Source organism: Acomys minous (assembly GCF_964271855.1).
Source record: "Acomys minous genome assembly, chromosome: 7".
In the NCBI taxonomy this organism is placed as follows: Eukaryota; Metazoa; Chordata; class Mammalia; order Rodentia; family Muridae; genus Acomys; species Acomys minous.
The window spans coordinates 38,150,665-38,170,873 of NC_140488.1; the positions used below are offsets into that span (position 1 = coordinate 38,150,665).

At 45.4% G+C, this 20,209-nt stretch overlaps 2 protein-coding genes across 3 annotated transcripts in view; both read left to right on the forward strand.

The window, feature by feature from the left end:
• The window catches only part of CT47C1 (cancer/testis antigen family 47 member C1), a 41,942-nt gene extending 36,450 nt beyond the window's left edge, over positions 1-5,492 (forward strand). The window contains exons 2-3 of one of the 2 annotated variants that reach the window (XM_084788951.1): positions 4,062-4,103; positions 4,606-5,492. In XM_084788951.1, the coding sequence (XP_084645077.1) occupies positions 4,062-4,103; positions 4,606-4,631 (68 nt within the window). In that variant the 3' untranslated portion in view covers positions 4,632-5,492. The remainder of the gene's footprint in view (positions 1-4,061; positions 4,104-4,605) is intronic. The other variant, XM_084788949.1, reaches the window with a different exon arrangement.
• Positions 975-3,229, forward strand: LOC311601479 (uncharacterized protein). The gene is made up of 2 exons (XM_084788952.1): positions 975-2,010; positions 3,110-3,229. The coding sequence occupies exon 1, from the start codon at positions 1,275-1,277 to the stop codon at positions 1,884-1,886; it is 612 nt and encodes a 203-aa protein (XP_084645078.1). The 5' UTR covers positions 975-1,274; the 3' UTR covers positions 1,887-2,010; positions 3,110-3,229.
• Positions 5,493-20,209: the final 14,717 nt, after the last annotated feature.

Below are 20,209 nucleotides of genomic sequence, written 5' to 3' on the forward strand. Positions count from 1 at the left end.
GCAAAGCTAGTTTTAAAAAAATACTATGTAAGATATGATAGGTATTAATTTACATTCACATTTTTGCTACACTAAATATTTTCTTCAAGGCTGCCAAATACAAAGAGCCAAAACACTATGAGTGTAACATTTAAACATTTATATATTTTCTGATTGCTTTGTGTTTATTCCTGCTGAAGGTAGCTTATTGTATATGTTTGTGATGATATAAAAGTATTTGTAAAATATAAAAAATATTTAATGACTTAAAAAAGAACCAAAAAGAGAAAAATAAAGAAATGCGCTCATGTTTAAGTTTCAGGTATTTGTGGAAATTTGTTTTCTTTCCTTTTCTGTAAATACATAATAATCTAGATTTTAACTTTCTCGGTGAGGTTCAGAGCCTAAAATAGTCCTTCCACTTTACAGAAGAAGTTTCCCTGACTTAGGATCCTTCATTTTAGAGAGCTCTAATTTTGCCCTATAGCCATAGAGTCAAGAGGGTGGGGTCAGGGCTAGAGAGACAACTCAGCAGCTAAGAACACTGCTGCTCCTCCAGAGGACACTGTTTCTGTTCCCAGCACTGACGTCAGCTTGATCATGTATTCCCTTCATGGCAGTGCTAGGGGAGTCAGATACCTTCTTCTGAGCTGCCTCCCTTAGGTTCCAGCACTGACTTGGCACAGACACTTTAAAAGAGGAGGGGAGAGGAGGCATAGGGACAGCTTGGACCTAATGAGAGGCCTGAGTTTCTAAGGCCACACACAAAACAAACAAACAAACAAAACATGCAAGAAGGTGTTTCCTAAAATGGAAGGTTTTCGATCAATTATTGGACGGTGGCCATGATCATCTTCACTCATCAACAAATCAGCTTACAACTGGCTATGTGGTGGCAAAACTGTTTATATAACCGTCATAAGCCCCGCCCCCACCCCCTATGACTCACAGTATAACCCTTGTAGGTCCCGGATGTTAGAAGAGACTCAGGTTGCCATCTGCCTGGGCTGGTGTATTCGGCCACCGCGTCCCTGCTACTTCCATGGGACCACCTCAGGTACCATCCTAGACATTTTTCCTTTCACCTGGGGTGTCTGCCGAAGCTCCCTCTATAACTCTAAGGGCTCTGTGAATGTCTTTAGGAGCCAACATCTTCCTAATCACAATATTTATCGAAGTGTCCCGGTGGTCGATGCCATAATCCCTCCACATCGCCCAGACCTTGGCAGTCCGAGGAGTCAGTATCGTCTTTATCCCACTTCCATCAAGGCCTTGTTGAGGTACTGACTAGTGTCATGTCTAACGCTGGCCATCAAATCACAACCAAAGAGAGCCAAGACAACCCATTAACACTTGAGGGAGAGTGCGTACAGGAGGAGGAAGAAGGTGGCGGAACAGGCTGCGAGTCGGGCCTAGATGGGCTTTCTGATGTACCTGAAGAACTTAGTCCCGGACAGGTGGAGAACGTTGGGCCTGAAAGAAACCCAGAGGAGGAGGATCACAGGGGAGAGTGTGCCGACTCTGAGGAAAAGTCGAAGGAAGAGGAGGACAAAGAAGAAGAGGTAGAAAGCACTGTGGTAGATCCAGATGTTGTGGTGAATGCCCGACATTTCCCAATGGCTGACTTTGGTACTGTGTTCATGGAGCTTGTCCACGCCATCGTGAATCGTTTGTATAGCAACAACAACATACTGAGTAGGGTCCCCGAAGTGATGGATACACCTGACACCTGTGCATCTGACCACGAAAGTGAGGCCCAAGTACCACCCGGGCCCATCCCATCAACTGTGAGGGCCTCAGACTATGAGAGTCGGGGATCAGGCATGACCCAGAGCCTGTGGGAAGTTATCTCCACATTTCCAGAGTTTGAGGAGCCTGAAGATCTCGAGGAAGCAGAAGATTGTTAACTGTATGAGCCAGTAGTTAGGGCAGCCCAGGAACCCACAGAACAAGCAGCAGGAGAGGTGGCAGCAGAAGCTACAGCAGAAGAACCACCAAAGCAAGTCATACAGCAGATCGTGGCCTCAGACGGTAAGGAATCAGGCCTAGGCACCTAGAGAAGGCCATCAGTGCTGGGCAGTGGGCAGTGATGGGGAAGAAGGAAATAGGGCAAAGACCAGGCCCGGGAGGGAGGCTGCTGCCTTGGTTAAGGCTGCTCCTTTACTGGGCAGAAACAATTAGCTGTGCTAGGTGCTAGCCTCAGTCAGGTGGGGAAAGGAATGGTTGGATGGCTCTCCTACCTAAGGTCAAAGCCGTCTGGTTGAAAAAAATGGTTTGTTAGTTGTTATTATTTTTGCTTTTGTCCATTTGTTGTGTGCGTGTGTGGGGCGGTGGGTCTCATTACTTGTTGAGGCAACACAGGGTGATGTTTAATCACAATTTCTTGCCACTTGGGGGCCACTGAGTGCTCGGATTAAAGGCCTATATCACTGGGCCAGTTCTGTGACAACCTTTCCATGTTTTTGTTCTGAAATACAGTCTCACACAGGATAGACTGGCTTTGAACTCACTATGTAGGCAAGGTGTCCAAAAGAGAGCTTGGGAGCTAGTAGAAGGGAAGCCTAACAACAAAAGAACCAGAAAATGGCATTCCTCATTTTGAATCTGTGGCTTTGAAAAGTGTGAAGGTTCATGGAAATGTGATTGTCTGCATTGACTTGGTTTGGGAGAACTTGCTTGGAAGTGGAGCCTTAATTTTCACTGATTGAGAAAAAAATTGCTTGAAGCAAAACAAATAGCTTCCTTCCAAAGTTCTGCCCAAGGTGTAATGGGTGCAAGGTGGCTGACTTATGCTTCTGATTTCTTCTTCTAAGGAGAGGAAATGTCCTTCATTGCTTAGGATATTTTCTGGTAAAGGGAGAGACATGTCCCTGGGGAAAAGATCATTGGGCAGATGTGTCAAGAGTAGGGAAGTACAGCCTAAAAACCAGGAAGGAACTCAACTACAGCTGTTTGTGTAGTTACTCATGCACCCGCTGTTTCTCTCAAGGGTAGATGTGAGTGGTGCTATTGGTTGGGAATTAGGCTATTTTGTGTGTGCGCTCTGATGTGAGTGAGTGTGTGTGTGTGTGTGTGTGTGTGTGTGTGTGTGTGTGTGTGTTGTAATGGTCTTTCCTGAATACATACATAGGTGGATGACATTCTGATGACCAGAATGAAAATTACAGCATAGTGGTTGAGGACTCCGGACAAGAAGAAACAGAAAACCTAGAAGCATTTGCTGAAATGGACCCAGATCCTAAAGTCTGCGGAGCCAGCAAATCTAGGTTTCTCTGCATAGCTAGGAGCACCATACACTCTCCCTGTAGTTACTTCTCAGTTGAGCCTTGTTCTTTTCAAATTCAGGTTATTTGAGGAAAACTTTATTTCGAATTCAAACAAAATTCAATATAACTTTCTTGCTAACATGTCTTAGAATGTGATTAAAACTTTGTGGCCACCCCTGCTGTTCAAAGCTCTGTTGTCCACCAATGTAAGACTCCTAACAAGTGGCGAACCTATTAGACTTAACCCCTTTATCACATCTAGATCAGTCTCTGTTTGGAGAGCAATTGTCAGAAGTAACAGTGGCAGAGGCTGGGCCAGGCAGGAGTGGAGTCCTCAGGGCTCCACCACAGTTAGGCCATCACCTATACTAAGTAGGAGTCAATGCCTTTTAGAGCACTACAGACAAATTGTAAAACAGTTAGACACTTCAGGTAGGACCCTTTTTTAGTTACTAATACCTACATATTCATTTAGTTATCAAGTTTTCTTTTTTTTTCTTTCTTTCTTTTTTTTTGTTTTTTTGTTGTTTTGTTTTTTCGAGACAAGGTCTCTCTGTGTAGCCTTTGGCTGTCCTAGACTCACTTTGTAGACCAGGCTGGCCTGGAACTCACAGCGATCTGCCTGCCTCTGCCTCCCAAGTGCTGGGATTAAAGGCGTGTGCCACCACCGCCGGGCACAAGTTTTCTTTTTTAAACTAGTCAAAAGGAATATAGTCCTCATAGGATCATTTAGAATCAAATTGATAATTAAAATTTAAAGGCTATCTCTTCAACTGATTAAATTTTCTTTTCCTCTTTCTCTTTTTGTCCACACAGCTAAGTGCCTGGTAAACTATGTGGAAGCCGAAGGTCTGGAGTGTCAGGAAACATCACTTGTGCACCTAGTACTGGCTTTTATAGATAGACAGATTCCTTTATATACCAACAAAGCCTTTCAGCAGATTAAACAAGACTGAGGTCTTGGCTTCATGGAGTAGAGGGTGGGGCTAGCGTGTGCAAGGCTATGAGTTTGAATCTCAGGTGACAGGGTTTCATGCACCAACATGTGCACTTGCATTTGTGCAGGCGCACACTCACATGCGAGCACATGTGAGCACACACACACACACACACACACACACACAGAGACACACACACAGACACCAACTGCCAAAAAGGTGGTGTAATCACATGATTGGGTGCATAAGCACCCTGATAGCCATGGGTTTGATTTATAAGGGGAAAGCATGTTAATCTTTGGTAATTCACTTGAGTAATAGCACAAAAGCAGCAGGCATGAACAAGAGCTGAACATTTTCTTAAATACAGGAAGCAGATTCATCTGGTGTAATTGTTTCTTTTCTCTCCTTTTCATCTATAGTGAAGAAGAATAGCAATAAAAGATGAAGAGAGAATGCTCATTGAACGTCACCAAATTTAGATTGTCCACTTCTTAGCTCAACAATATTTCAGCAACACTGACCTCATCACAACATTCGTCATCTATTATCGATATTCGTAATTATAAATTTAACATTACTTGTTCACATTCCAAATTAGACAGTGACATGTACTAAAATAAAACGGCCATACTTAGAGGCCACACTGTAATTCAGTTTTACTTCTTTCACGTTTGTTTGACGGGGATAAATTTTCACTATTTCATACTTACTTTAGTACTTTTACTGCAGCCAAATAGGTAAGATGACAAGCTTAAGACAATTTTACAAGCGGGAAGATGAAGTTTCAGGCTTTAGTTAAAACTGCATGATACTGTCCAGTTACACGTGCCTTTTCTCTTACCTGTTACAATTATATTTGAAAGTATTTACTAAAGTGGAAAAAAGATTTTGAAAAGAAAGAACAGAAATGTTGGTAGCTTTTACTTAGATAAAGACTTGTGAATCATGTCTGCTTTTTGCCTCTCTGGCCAGGTTATTGTAACTGAAGAGCATACTTGTTTTAGTTATTTTATTGTGCTCCAAGTGCAATTAGATGTCAATTCTGCAACAGGTTTAGTATGTGGGGTAGCCAGGCTTTAAAGCTCTGTTCTCTCCTACATAAGCCACTACTTTCCTGTACCTACTGAATACTTAACATAAAGCTAGTCTCATTGGACACATGCTGTGTGAAAAACCCAAGGGACAGTAGCCCAATTCTTTGAGAATTTCAAGAGAGAGAACTTACACCTTTTGTTTTGCTTTTCTTTATGTGTGTTAGTGTCAGCATGTATCTGGGCGCCCATACGGAGCATGAGAGGGGACACGATGCCTTGGAGATGGAGATATAAGAGGCTCCCAGACATAGGAGCTGGGCACTGAGCAGCAAGGCCTCTTCAGCACTAAGCCATCTCTCCAGTCCCTGCAATGCCTTCTTAATTTGCTGTTCCCTTTATCAGAATGTATTCTTCATCTCTTCTCATTGTTCTCCTCTGAGTTTAGCTACTGTTTTGTGAGCTACTGGGATAGCTGTGCTGGCTTTTGTTTTCCCAGTCTCCTTGGCTTGAAATGCTTTACTCTATCCTTTCACTGTAAGGCACTGCCCGTGCTTAAAGCTGAGATGACCTTCTTGTGGGCAACAAGAAGATGGATTTTGTTTTGTAATTCACTGAAGTAACCTGTGTCTATTGGTTGAAATAATAATTATTCGAAGGTGTGTGATAGTTGCTGCCCTTTTTGCTTGTGCTCCTAGTCTTGTTTTGGGTTTTAGTAGCTACAGCTTCATTTGGTTTCAGCCTATGGCCTCTCGGCTACACCTAGTAGTCTTTTCATTTGGACTTACTGCTTTTAGTATTCTCTGAGGGTCTGGTGTGGCAGGCATGAGTTATTTTAAAGCTTGTTTGTATCATGGAAAATTGTCATTTCTTCTTCAACTCTGGCAGACAGTTTGACTTGACAAAGTTAGGTGGGATTGGCACCTGTGGCCTCTTACATCTTGGAGTGCATTGCTTTATGCCTTTCTGACTTTAACAGTTTCCACTGAGAACTCGGCTCTTACTGTAAATGGGTTTTCCTTTCTGAGCCCAGTGAGTTTTATATTCACAATTATTTTTATTTTATTTTATTTTTTCACAATTATTTTAATTAAAATATAATTATATAATTTCCCATTCTCTTTCACCCTTAAAATCTTCCCATGTGCTCCCCGATTTCTTTAAAATTCATGTCCTCTTTTTTAAAAGTTGTTTTTGTTGTTCTGTGTATACCTAAATATATAAGTACAACCTGCTTAGTCCTTATGTTGCTCTTGTGCCTAAGAGTTCAGGGATGATCAGCTGGTATTTGATAACCAAGCTGGGAGAGTGGGGCTCTTCCTGAAGGAGATTATTTCTCTTGCTGTCAGCATTCATTACTTCCCTGTAGTCCATTGTCTAGTTAGGACCCTGTGAACTTTCACCCTTCCATGGTACTATTTCATGCTGCCTTCAACATCCTCTCTTCATTCTTTATATTTAGCAATACTTATAAAGATGTCTTGAAGATGCATGCAACCCCACCACCTCTGGAGGCAGAGGCAGGATGGACATCTCCATGTTAAAAAAAATGGAAATAAACGAATACCATGCTTTCTTTTATACTCTTTTCTACTTTTATCTACCTGTAGGACTGAAAAGAGTTTATAAATTGCACCAGGAAGGAAACACATAGTTCTGTGTGACTGGGAAGTACTGAGGCCTGACTATGCCTCAGGTGTGGAGGTGGCCCCCTGGAATCCTCTGAGCTGCCCTAATGCTGTGATGACAAACACAAGTCACCACCTCGTTGGCGCTATGACACAAACTAGGGGTCCCCTGTTTGAGCAGCAAGAACCTCACTCAGTGAACCATCTCCCCAGCACCTAAAAATGTGGTCAGACCTGGTGGGGGAGGAGGACCCCACCTGTGAGAGGTCTAGGAGATGGGAATAGAGTGGGAGAGGGAGGGAGGGTGGGAACAGGAAGATAAGAGTGAGGGGATTACAACTGGGATGTAATGTGAATAAATTATAACAATAATAAAAAAGAAAGTAGGAGTCAGAGGATAAAGAGAACTCTGTGCAATGCTAAAAACAAAAAAGTAATCTTTTGCCACTTCAAAGCATCTAAATTCTCAGTCTTCTTGGAAACATTTTGCCTATTGCTGAAATTTGAGACACATGCTTTTAAAACTATTCTGCTTGTCAGAATCAACACCAAGTGGAAAATAACAAAGTACTCCCTTGAAACATGTCTGGGGATCAAGTCTATTCTGACCCCCTATATGATCCAGAAAAGACATAAACTCAGTATGGACACTTTGTGTTTGAACGTGAAAAAAAAAAGTAGGAAATGGCCTCCCTGATCATTCACTGGATGATAGACACATCACTCTTCCATTTTCAGCAAATGAGTTTAGAGTTTATTATGCAAAGGGAAGGGGAAGTGGCTCTTGGCTGATCCTTGGCAACACTGCCCCCTATCGTCTTCCACAGAGCTTCCTTTCTCTTCTGCTTATGGAATGAAGTTTGGGTTTTCTGTTCCTGAGATTGTCCATCCATCTTCCCCTGGGACTCCTCAGATGACACTTAATAGAATGTTAACCTATAGGTTGTCTTCACAGCACCTACTCAACCTACACAACCCTCACCACTACCATAGCCTCCACCTCGCTTTTTAAAGATTTATTTACTTGTTTGTTTATTTATTTATACAGTCCTCTGCCTGCAAGAGGACACCAGATCTCATTATAGATGGTTGTGAGCCATGATGTGACTGCTGGAAATTGAACTCAAGACCTTTGGAAGAACAGGCAGAGCTCTTAACCTCTGAGCCATCTCTCCAGCTCCATAGCCTCCACTTCTAATCTCAGACCCTACTCTCACCACTCCTGCCCCTATCCCCACATCCCCCTTCATTACCTCCGCCCCATCTCTTACCTCAGCTCCTCAACCATTTCCCCCCCTGGGTTCCTCTCCCTCAGCCCCTACTACTCACACCACCCCTGGCCTCAGCCCCTAACCCTCATGTAGGTTTTCATCATTCTTTTCAGATCCCCTCACCTCAGCTTCTACTTCTCCCTTCAGCCATTCCTTCACCTCAGCCCCAGTGTGCTCTCTTCTCCCTCCCTGCCCCCCCTCTCTCTTGACTCCCCATCCCAGCACTTTTACCCCCACCAGCTCTCTTTTTAAGGCGCCCCTCTCACTTCAGGCTCTAGCTTTCTTTTCAGCCCCTTTACCTCAGCTCTAGCTACTCACCATGACCCCTACCCTTCAACCCCAACACCTCAGCCCTTCCAGCCCCCTTAGCCTCAGGCATGCATTATCTCAACCTGAACTCAACACCTCAGTTCACCACCCATCATCATTACTCCCCACCTCTCCTGTCAGCCTTTACCCCTCATCTCAGCTGGCCTGGAACCTCAGCCCTCACCTAGACTCCATCTACTCTTTGCAGCCACCCTTTGCCACGACCCCACCCTTCACCTCAGCCCTCACTTCTCCACTTGGCTCTCACCCCTCTCCTCAGACCTCCTCTCACTTCAGTCTCTTTCTCAGCTCAGCTCCATTCCTTTCAGCACACTCTCTCATTTCAGCTCCCTTTCACTGAACCCCACTTGTCTTCCCCACCCACACCCCATCACCTCAGTCCCTACCCCCTTCCTGAGCCTCCAGCCTTCACTTCAGCTTTCCTTCTCACCTCAGCTACCATCAGCTCCTTTTCTTCACTCAGCTGTCATTTCTCACTCCACCCATGGGCTCTCCTCACCTGCAGAGAGCATGGCATCTGCAGGCACCATCTTCACTACAGTAATTGTTTTCTTCATGGACCTGGTGGTTGCCTATTGCTGTCATGTCTGCCCCAGAGGAGGGAAACTGGGCCCTATGGAGTAAAACTGCTAGGTGAGCTGGTGAGTGTTGATGTACAGTTAGTGACAGTAATGAGATAGGATGACGTTCCAACCAGGCCACATGGCAATGGCAGAAGGCAGGTGTATACCTGTTTTCCACCCAGAAGCCTGGGCCTGCTTGTGGTTAACAGCCTGGTAATCTGTGCCACCTGCAGGGCCAGGCTGCACAGGAATCTCCCTGACTATTATGTTTACTTCACACCCTCCCTCCCTAGACCTTCAGCCTTAGTCTTGTTTCTCAGTCAGTACAACCCTTCCTTAGGACAGAGGTCAAAACCTACTTTATCTCCTGGTGACCTCCATACTGTCTGTATGACTGAAACTGCACTAGACCCTAAGCCCCTACTCTAGGGAACCCATCCTCCTGGGAGAGGTCACGTGCACACTGTAAAGGGGTTTCTGTGCAGTTAGGACCAAATCTTCCTTCTACACGTGATATTGAAATGACTGTTATCCAGAAACCTCCCCGAAAATTGTACTGTACTTAGCCATGTCTAAAATAATCTGCTCAGGCCAGGCTCTGCAAGTCTGAACCAACAGTTGCTGATTAAGGCATTCTGGGACAGGATCCCCTTCTTGCCTCACAAGGATTATTACTGTGCCTACCATGGCTTTTGCAGGGGGCCCCATGATGGTCCACACCTCTCTGTGGGGCATCTGCAGTCTCCCGGGGGTCCCTTCTATTTGCACCTGGACCTCACCTCACAGGCTGAGCTTTGACTCTAACACACACAAGCCTAATCTCATCCCCCAAACTCTGACACAGGTTCCCCACCACAGGTCTTCACCAAAGCATCTTCTGGCAACCAGCAACCCACTGGACAGTCCTATCTCAACATCCTCCACTCATAAACATCTTTTTCTTTAGAGGAAGGTAACACCTAGCCTCATCCTGGCCACAGAAGTGTGATGCTTTCTCATAGGCTGGAATAGCACCTATGCAGGAGAAAGGCCCAGCAAGTGGGCCCAGCTGGTGCACTTACACCACTGTGCGTGAGGTGCCAGGCACATATGGTAGGTTGAAACAGGGAACCACTTAGATGAGGTGACCATGCTTCACCACATCCCTCTGAGAGCCATCTTCCCCTCAGAGGGTTATCTCAGCTGGGTAGGCCCAGCTTCCCGGAATGGAATGGCATCTGATTAGGTGGAGACAGGGAAAGGGATGCAAGAGCCTGGTCCAAGGTGCTGAAGGATGAGACCCATCCAGCCTTCAAGCCCCTGTGGCTTAGGCTTGCAGATGGGTGTACATGACTGAACGGAGGAAGAAGGATCTGGAACACCCTCCCCTAGCCAGTGTCCATCTGAATGCACCTGACTTCCTTGGCCTCAATGTGTCCAAATCTCTGCAATCAGCTCAGAGGAGAGCAAGGGTACATGGGAAGGTGCCCATGTCCTTCTCCAGAAACACATGCTGTCCGGCCAGCTCCTCTAACTCCCTGAGGTCCTCACAAAGCTTTATCAGACTGTGTACAGGGGCCTCTTCCAGTCTGATGTGAAAGCAGGGCTCCGGACATCACCTCAGGTGCTACCCTGGGCTCTAGTAAGGGGGTACTTGGGTCACCACTATCCCTCCGGACACCCACCTTCCACTAGTGGTTGGTCACAGTCCTCATTCCTGAACTTAAGAGCCCTGCCTCTAGGAAAGCAGGACAAGCATGTGGTCAAGCACCCAACCAAGCCTGTTGCTTGATGAGGTCCACCCAGAGACCATGCCCAGGGACTCCAGGGCTTGCAGTTACACATGGTTGAAATGGGAACTGAGCTGTTTAGGGCTACAAAGGCCTTCAGCACTCCCTCTTTTCGGTGTGTCTGCCTGACTAGGATACTTTCCTTAGGTAACAGGACCCAGGATACTTTCCTCAGGTGACTAGACCCAGGATACTTTTCTGAGGTGACATCTGGTGCCTGAATGACACACACTGAGTGGCCTAGGCCCCAGGAGGACAGTCTAGGAACATTTTCTGAGAGACTCAGGGAGGAAAAGGAGGGGGACCAGTCAGCCAGTGATGCTTGGGGAAATGGTTGGGACCATCTACAGGGCCCATTCTGAGGTCTTTGGACACTCCAGAGGTTTTTCTTGGTCCAGGTCTGAAAGGGGAGGGGAGGCCTGTGGGTTTTTTGTGTCCCTTGCAAGCCATAACAGGGCTGGGCTGTTTCCTGGTAACACACACGCATCCCCAAGCCCCAAGACACACATGCATGACTGCCAGGTGGGCCTTAGCATGGAACATGGAGTGACCAGGCTCTTATAAGCACACACATTTTCCAACGGGTAGTACTCATTCGGAAGTGACTTCTCACTAGCAGTGACCACCTTGCTGGCTAAGAGGAGTTTTTAGGGCTAACAATCTATATCTCAAAAGTTGGGAGATTTACTTCAATCTACAAGGCACTGCCACCACCACAGGCTCACAGGCGTTCCTGGTGTTAGGAATAGAGAGACGGTTATCTGCACCACATGGTTGAAACTACCAGTTGGCTAAGCAGGCTGACATTGCAGCACAGGAGCTAAGAGGAAAAGGTGCCTCTAGTGGTTAATTCAGCACACAGGTGCACAAGATCTATGGCGCTGCCTCCTTCTGTCTAGCATGCTGCGGCTGCTTCATCTCTAGATACTCACTCTTCTTTCATCTGATTCTGCAGTTAGGAGATGTCAGGGGAAGGAGGAGGAAGAAGAAGAAAGCCTGGTTTTTCTTCACTGTTTGGAGGATTTTCAGTCTTCAGAAGGCCTCAGAAATACTCACACTGATGTATTCTGTTTTTCATAACCCATAAATGGCTTGTAATGGCAGGTGCCATTTCTCCCTCCTGTTGGAAATACATCTCACAATGTTTGGTGATGTTAGACATAGACAAAAATACTGTTATGTTTGCTTACATAATCTTGACTAAAATCTTGTTTACTTGTTTTAAATTACTTTATGTGACCCAAAGTAAATTAAAATGTTATGCCTAAAGCAATTTTTGGAAAGAGGGAGATGGAGGCAAGCCTTCTGAACTGTACTGTCCACTACCGTAACCACTAAGTGCATGTGACAATTGAGCACTTACTTGAAATGGGGATACATGGATTTCAGAAGTGCTCTTTGGAAAAGAGTATACTTTTCAGGTTAATGTCGTAGGTTAGCATGCAAAATTATGTATTTAGTTATGGCGTTTTTATGTTTTTTGGTTTTCTTTGTTCTTATTCATTTTTTCCACTTCCACTGCTATATCTCTCCTGCCCTCCTGCTAGTCACCTTCCTCCCACTAAAAGGATTTTCTCCTGATTTTCCACTCCATGTGTTCCATTTTCTTCAATTCCTACCCCCCATCCTATCTGTCTTGAGTCCCTTCCTCTCCTTCCACAGCCCGCCTCCTACTTCCATGAACACACACACACACACACACACACCCCTATATTCCATATATAGTAAAAATGTTGTATTGGTTTTTTTTTTCAGTGTGGCTTATTTTGCTTAGCATAATGATCTCATTGTTTCATTTCTTCATGCAAATGGAGATCATGATTCCTTGGTACATGACAGCTGTGTTGGTTCCATTGTGAGCTATTTTGAGTAGTGCAGCAGTAAATATGGATGTGTACCCATCTCTGTGGCCTATTGACTTCCTCTGTGTGTGGGTGTCCAGTGTGAGATACTGCTGTTTCTTTAACTTTTTGAAACTGGGCCTCTCTAGGTAGCGCTGGCTGTCCTGGAGCCCATTATGTAGACCATGATGGCCTCACACTCACAGAGATTGCCCTGCTTCTGCCTCCTCAGTGCTGGGATTAAAGGCAGCAGAACAAGGCCCAGCCTTCTCTTATTTCTTAGTTATAAGGGATATAAGTACTGCTGGACCTTGCTCTGTGGGAACACCTGAGTTGGAAGCCGCTGTGACTGTCTCTTGGGCAACAGGTATAAATTTCCTTAGGGCAGGTTAAGGATGTATTATTTTCTTTTAGCCAGTCTGGTACAGCCCTTTTTTATAATCACCTAGCTGGTTGGGTCAGTATTGGCAGCCTTGGCACCATCATGTATCTTTACAATAATTCTTGTAGAACACATGGGGCTTTTTCTATGGCTTAAACAGGTGGCCCAAATAAAGATGTCCCTCTTTGTTGCCAGGCTTTGGTTAAGCCATTCCTACTGCAGTATAAATAACCTGCCCTGCATGCCCACCTATCTAGCAGTCCTGACCTGGGTGGAGGAGATAGTGACTGGCACTTACTAAAGCCAGCATTTGGAGACCTGGCTTTCCCACAGGAGGGGCTTCTCTAGGGTCAGTTCCCATAGTATGCCTCCCCATCCCCAAGGCAGGGTCAGAGAGGCTGAGTGGGGACCAGGGCGAATGCGTATCCACAAGATCAAGGACATCTGGAGGCAGAGTAGGAGCTGAGTCACTGTCCCCATTTCTAGGTAGTTTTGACATGGTCAGTGGCAGTAGCTAGTCTGGGTTGGCTCTCACAGCTCACTCCTGGATTGAGTCCGTGGCAGGTTTGGCATGGGTGTGGTGTGTTCATGGCTTGAACCCATAAATTTGAGAGCTGAGGGAGTTAGTAGTGCAACTTGTGAAATTAAAAAAATGCATATACATTTTTACATACGTATTGATATTATTACACATACATGCAATAAACTGCCTACAGCAGGAACTGTGACACAATCAGGAGTTATATACATGTTACATTCTTAGTGTTTTGGCTGTATGTATTTGACGTCTTTGAAGAAAACATCATTTCTGTCTTGGTGCATCTAAAATTCTGAATGTAAATCAATCTCCATCACTTCTTGTCAGTAAGCAGCTTGGACAATTTTTTTGTGCGGTGTCAGTCAATTCTTTCAAGAACTGCTAGAGGTACTTGTGACCCTACTCTCAGAGTTGCCGAGTCCTTTGGGGGCAGTGGATATCAAAAAGACAGTAACCACGTTTACACAGTGTACAATGCACACTAAATAGTACATCGGGGAGAACTAAAGTCCTATTTGTTTCCCAGGCCTGAAGATTGGGAGTGGTACTGTGTGTGAAAGTTTCAAGTTAATTCTCTGTGCAGGTAGAAAAAGTTACCAGGCCTGAGAATTGCATACTGTAACCAGAAAGTGTTTCTAGACGTGTTTAAACGGACAGGACCTCTGTCTTGTGTCAACACGGGGGCCTTGGATCCCTGATAGAGGTTTTTCCAAGAACACAATGAAAGGCTGTACTAGCTTGTGGGGGTCAGTATTGGCAGCCTTGGCACAACCATATATCTTTGCAATAATTCTTGTAGAACAGGTTTGTTTATTTGTTTGTTTGTTTTTAATCCAGACAGGTTACTTCAAGAGGTTTAAGGATTAGACTGGGACCTCAGAAATTATATTCCTATCTGTAGTAGTCAGGCAGTCTTCAGAAGTTATACATTCCCTGTCTGTCTGTCTGTCTGTCTGTCTGTCTACTCATCTATTGTTAAAACATACCTGTTAGTAGATAATGAGAGGGGACTGGAGACTATATTTTCCGAGAGGGCAGAAAATGTATTCCTGTATTTAAAAGTCTTCAGCAGAAAACATATATAAACAGTTTCAGCAAAGCAGCAAAATACAAAATCAACATTTAAAAATACAGTAGCTTTTCTATATATCCATCCACAATGGACTTGCTGAAAAAGAAATAGTGGAAATAAACACCAATTGCTTATAACATTTTAAAAAATAGTAGTGGGTTGGAAATAGTTCAGTGGATAAAGCACTTGTCACATGAATGTGAGGACAAGAGTTCAGATCTCCCATACCCACGTAAGTGGTGAGGGAGTGTGTCTGCCCGCCTGGACTCTGGCGAGTGGGAGACTGGGGATCGACAAGGACAAGCTGGCTCGCTAGAGAGGCCTCACCCTGCAATACAGTGTAAGTCATCAGTGACACCTAATATAGCATGTGGCCCCTATGTGCACACACACTCACATACACCCACCAACATGTGCAACTACCTATATGAGAACACACCACACATACACACTGTTAAAACACGCATACATCCATGAAGTGGGGTGAAAAAAAATAAGTAGGAAGGAAAATCTAAGGAAGCCTCCCTGAGATGGTAGTTCCTCATTCCCAGAAGACTCGGCCAGGAGAAATCTCAGGAAGGCACATGGATAAACACCAGTCCTAGAAAGGAAAGGACCCTGAGGCCCTATTAAATATCCAGGACAGTATCTGTTTAACTGGCTCCCAGTCTCAAGCTTCTCCCATCCTGAGTGTATAAAGTTAATACCTGTGGTATCTAGGAGACTTGACCTTCTGTGTTTCTTGGTCATCCAGTTGTTTGTTCATGGCAGGAAATGAACTTGGCTGTCACGTAGACATAAAATACTCATTCCCATTAGACATACACACACACACACATACACACACACACACATGCACACACACACACACACACACACACACACACACACACTAAATCAAAAAAAGCAAATGTATGAAAATGCTGCAATGAACTCATTCTTTGTATTCTTACAAAGAAAATGAATACATTTAAAAGCTTGAGAAAAGAATATTAATTGCTGAGTGAAATGCTACAAAAATACACTATTCATTTGTTTTCATTATTAAATTTACTATGCAGTAAAGTTATTATATTTGAACAACTTTACAATGTAGACATTATTTAGGAAGAATCCCCAAGTATGTAGAAAAATTCACAGATACCTTAGCCAATGACAAATCAAATAAATATCTTCAGACATTTAATGTTAAAGTGAAAATGTGAAATTTCTTTTAAATGTTACCATGTTTAAAGCAGTAATTTTGTATGTATAAACTACTACTCAACTTGCCTATGAAAGATTGTCTGAAGTAAACATATTCACTGTAACTGCAATTGAGAGAGCTATTTTGTGATGACATTACAATTGCCAAGCTAACTCTCAAAAGGTGTATATTATCTGAATTTATATTCATGATTCCCTGTCCATTTTGCCCTGAAGTAAGTTCCTCACACCTAGCAGAATTATTCTGGTATGTAAATCCAATGTTCTTCAAGGATCTCACAGGCGGATAGAAAATTCAGATTACTGAGCCAAATGGTGTATGGAAATTATGACATGTGTTAGTATGAGGATGAATATAGTGAGCTATACCATTAGCCAAGAAGATCATGTATCCCAGATTGTAGGAAAGGAATTGGCTTCCTGGAGATAGATACCTTTAAAATGTAAATTACTGGAATAAGTTGGGGTTAAACAAAGAGAAGGGTTGATGAAGAATTCAGAAACTCCAAAGACAAAGAGCATGTGGCAAAGCACTAAGGCACAGGAAAATAACTAAATGAAAACATAGTGCCCCTATGCTTCTGAGTGATGCAAGGTTTATTGTGTTGCCTATGTAGCCAAAGGAAACAGAAATCCTTAACAGAAACCAAATATAGCACCAAAACAAACAAACAAACAGCGTTAATCCAGTAAGAACAAAAACAGCTAAAACAAAACTGACAAAGTGTGCAAGAAACAAACCAAGTTTGTTTTTGTTTTTTGTTTTGTTTTGTTTGTCAGTAAAATAGCATCTTCATCCACACTCTCACTTTCACACTTTCTTGGTGTATCTACTGCTATACAAACATGCTCGTTCAAAGAATCAACTTGACTAAGGGTTTCAAAATTCATTCTGTGTGACTATGCTACATCTGGGTCATTGGAATGAAAGTAACTGGCCCATGCAGAGCCACCAATAGGAGCCATTAGGCATATTGTGGTTTCAGGAGAATTACATGACCGTCCAAAAGCATCCACATATGTAAATGTTATAATGACAGACAAAGCCATTGTTCAAGGCCATGGGGGCTACATTCAGGAATCTGTGTCTGTGTGCTAAACTGAGGAGTTAACCAAACTCAGAAAAAAGTATTTGAAAAACTACTTGAATCTGTACAGTAAACAGATAATTGTTTTGTTCTTATTCTCTGATAAGTATTTACACAATGATAACTTTGTTGTAAGTACTATTAAATAATCTAGAGATGCCTTTCAGCATACAGGAAGATGAAAGCCATTCAGAGAAGTTGTCACAAATTTACAAAGCAAATTGTAGGTCATCTGTAAAAGACAGAATAATACATGTAATATCAATGTCATGCATTCTATGCTCTCTTCAAACACTATCACTTATTCTCTCCCTAGCACAATAAGCAAGGATTGTCTGACCACCAGTCTCGGAGAAGCACAGAGCTGAGTCAGCCTCATTGGTTGCGTTAAGAGGCTCCAACAGCCATCACTGCAACACTGATGGTGGCCTCCAGACAGCGGGTCCTGACCTGGGGCAAGAAGGAGCTGAGAGCACAGTCTCCTAAGCGCGCGCCCCTGCCGTTTCCGGTCATGTTGTTCCTTCACCAATCCCTTGTCACGGCCTCTGAGCATGGGCACCAGACTAGCTCCCACTCTTGACCCTAAGGAAGTGGGTGCTCAGGATCCCTCCCCACTCAGAAAGCTCTGGTGCCCCAGGCTACTGCATAGAGAACCACCAGGAGAGGAAGCTCAGGACTGGCCCGTGCAGGTGTGAGGACAACCATTCCAACTTCCATGCTCGAGCTTTGCTTGGTTCGGAGGCCAACCGTCACTCCGATTCTGTGCGATTCGCCCTCCAGACGTGTCCGCAAATCTCAGAAAGGAGAACCCTTCTCAGCGACTACAGCTTTACTGCTGCTTCCCCAAAGTCACCATTGGCAAGCACATTGGCTCCCCCTCGCTAGGGGGAGTAGCCCGTTTCCCTCCTGCTTTCCGGGAGTCCCCCTTGGCAAGTACACTGGGGGCCCCTAGGGAGGGGTAGTTGCCCTTTTCCCTACTGCTTGCTGCCAGCCACCATTGGCAAGTACATTGGGGAGAGGGGTCCTTGAGATGGGTCGTAGCCCTTTACCCTACTGCTTGCCGTGAGGCACCATTGGCAAGTACATTGAGGGGGGGGTCCTTGAGAGGGGTTGTAGCCCTTTACCCTACTCCTTGCCGTGAGGCACCATTGGCAAGTACATTGGGGGGGTCCTTGAGAGGGGTCGTAGCCCTTTACCCTACTCCTTGCCGTGAGGCACCATTGGCAAGTACATTGGGGGGGTCCTTGAGAGGGGTCGTAGCCCTTTACCCTACTGCTTGCCGTGAGGCACCATTGGCAAGTACATTGGGGGGGTCCTTGAGAGTGGTCGTAGCCCTTTACCCTACTGCTTGCCGTGAGGCACCATTGGCAAGTACATTGGGGGGCTCCTTGAGATGGGTCGTAGCCCTTTACCCTACTGCTTGCCGTGAGGCACCATTGGCAAGTACATTGGGGGGGTCCGTGAGATGGGTCGTAGCCCTTTACCCTACTGCTTGCTGTGAGGCACCATTGGCAAGTACATTGGGGGGGTCCGTGAGATGGGTCGTAGCCCTTTACCCTACTGCTTGCCGTGAGGCACCATCGGCAAGTACATTGGGGGCCCCTTGCGACGGGGGAGTAGCTCATTTCCCTAAGGCTTACCCTGAGTCACCATTGGTAAGCACATTTGCAGCCCCTTATGAGGGGTAGTAGCCTGTTCCCTACTGCTTGCCCTGAGTCACCACTGGGAAAGACATTGCTGTACCTTGTAAGGGGTCGTAGCACATTTCCCTACTGCTTGTGCCAGTCACCATTCCCAAGCAGGCTGCCCCTGGAGAGGGGCAGTAGCCACTTTCCATACTGCTTGGCTTGAGTCGCCCTTGGGAAGGATGTTTGCTGTACCTTGCAAGGGGTAGTAACCCGTTTCCCTACTGCTTGCCACAAGTCCCGCTTGACAAGCACATTCACTGCCCCTTGCCAGGAGTGGTAGCCCGTTTCCCTACTGCTTGACGCAAGTCCTCCTAGCTAAGCCCATTGATTGGCTGCCCCTTGCCAGGGGTAGTAGCCCATTTCCCTACTGCTTGTCGCGAATGAACACTGGGAAGGACGCTGCTGTACCTTGCAAGGGGTAGTAACCCATATCCCTACTGTGTGTTGTGAGTCACCATTGGCAGGTCCATTGGCTGCCCCTTGACAGGAGTAGAAGCCCATTTCCCAAGTACTTGCCTCAAGACACTTGGTGAGTGGTAGTAGCACATTTCCCTACAGCTTGTCGCGAGTCCCCTTGGGAAGGATACCTGATGTCTCTTTCAAGGAGTAGTAACTGAATCCCCTATTGTTTGACACAAATCACCATTGGCAAGTATATTGGCTGTTCCTGGCGAGGGGTAGTAGACCGTTTCCTTACTGCTTGCCACAGGGAGTCACCACTGGGAAGGACATTTGTTGTCCCTTGTAAGAAGTTGTAACCCATTTCCCTACTGCTTGTCGTGAGTCACCATTGATAAATCCATGAGCTGCCCCAGCTAGAGGTAGAAGCCCATTTCCCTACTGATCGCTGCAAGTCACCACTATCAAGCACACTGGCTGCCCCCTTGAGAGGGGTAGTAGGACATTTTCCTACTGCTTGCTGAGGGTCCTACCATTTGCAGTTTGATCTGCCTCGTTCTTGTTTGAGATTCATGATGCATCTTTTGATGCTGCCGCCACCTGAATCCCTGAGCTGCTTTCTATCCTGTGCAGGTTCATGCTCCTCCACATTTTCTGCCAAGCATCTGGAGAAACAGCATGCATGCCTTCTGAATTCTGGAAGGTGAAAAGGTGTCCTTCTCTGACATGGCCCCTGACCTTATAGGAGGCAGAGGGGGACCCATCATGCCTTGTCTTGTCCCAGACCCTCTATGGTCAAAGGCCCTGCGCCCTGGAATGGCAGCATCACCTTCTGTAGTCTGTTCACACGCACACTTACTTCCTTTCCTGCCTGTGTCTGCATGGGGCGGTGGGGGACCTGGGTGACAGAGATGTATGTGAACAGTCAGCCCCCTGGGTGGATTTGTACTTCCTGATTTCCACAGAGAACCGGCTACTAGGAGAGAAATTTCTTCTCCAACCCCCAACAACCATGACACAGTGGTTGCAAGGACAATGGAGGACAAGCCATTCTTTCCTGGTTACAGATACATTTGGGAAGGATACTCACAGACTGGAGAGGTGGAATCACTAGGCAGACACACAAAGTGCATAGGTCGGTGCCTGCAGCCAACCTGAGTGCCTGTGTGAGCTGAGCCTGTGAGTGTGACCTGGGAGCGTGTGTGCTCTTCCAAGGG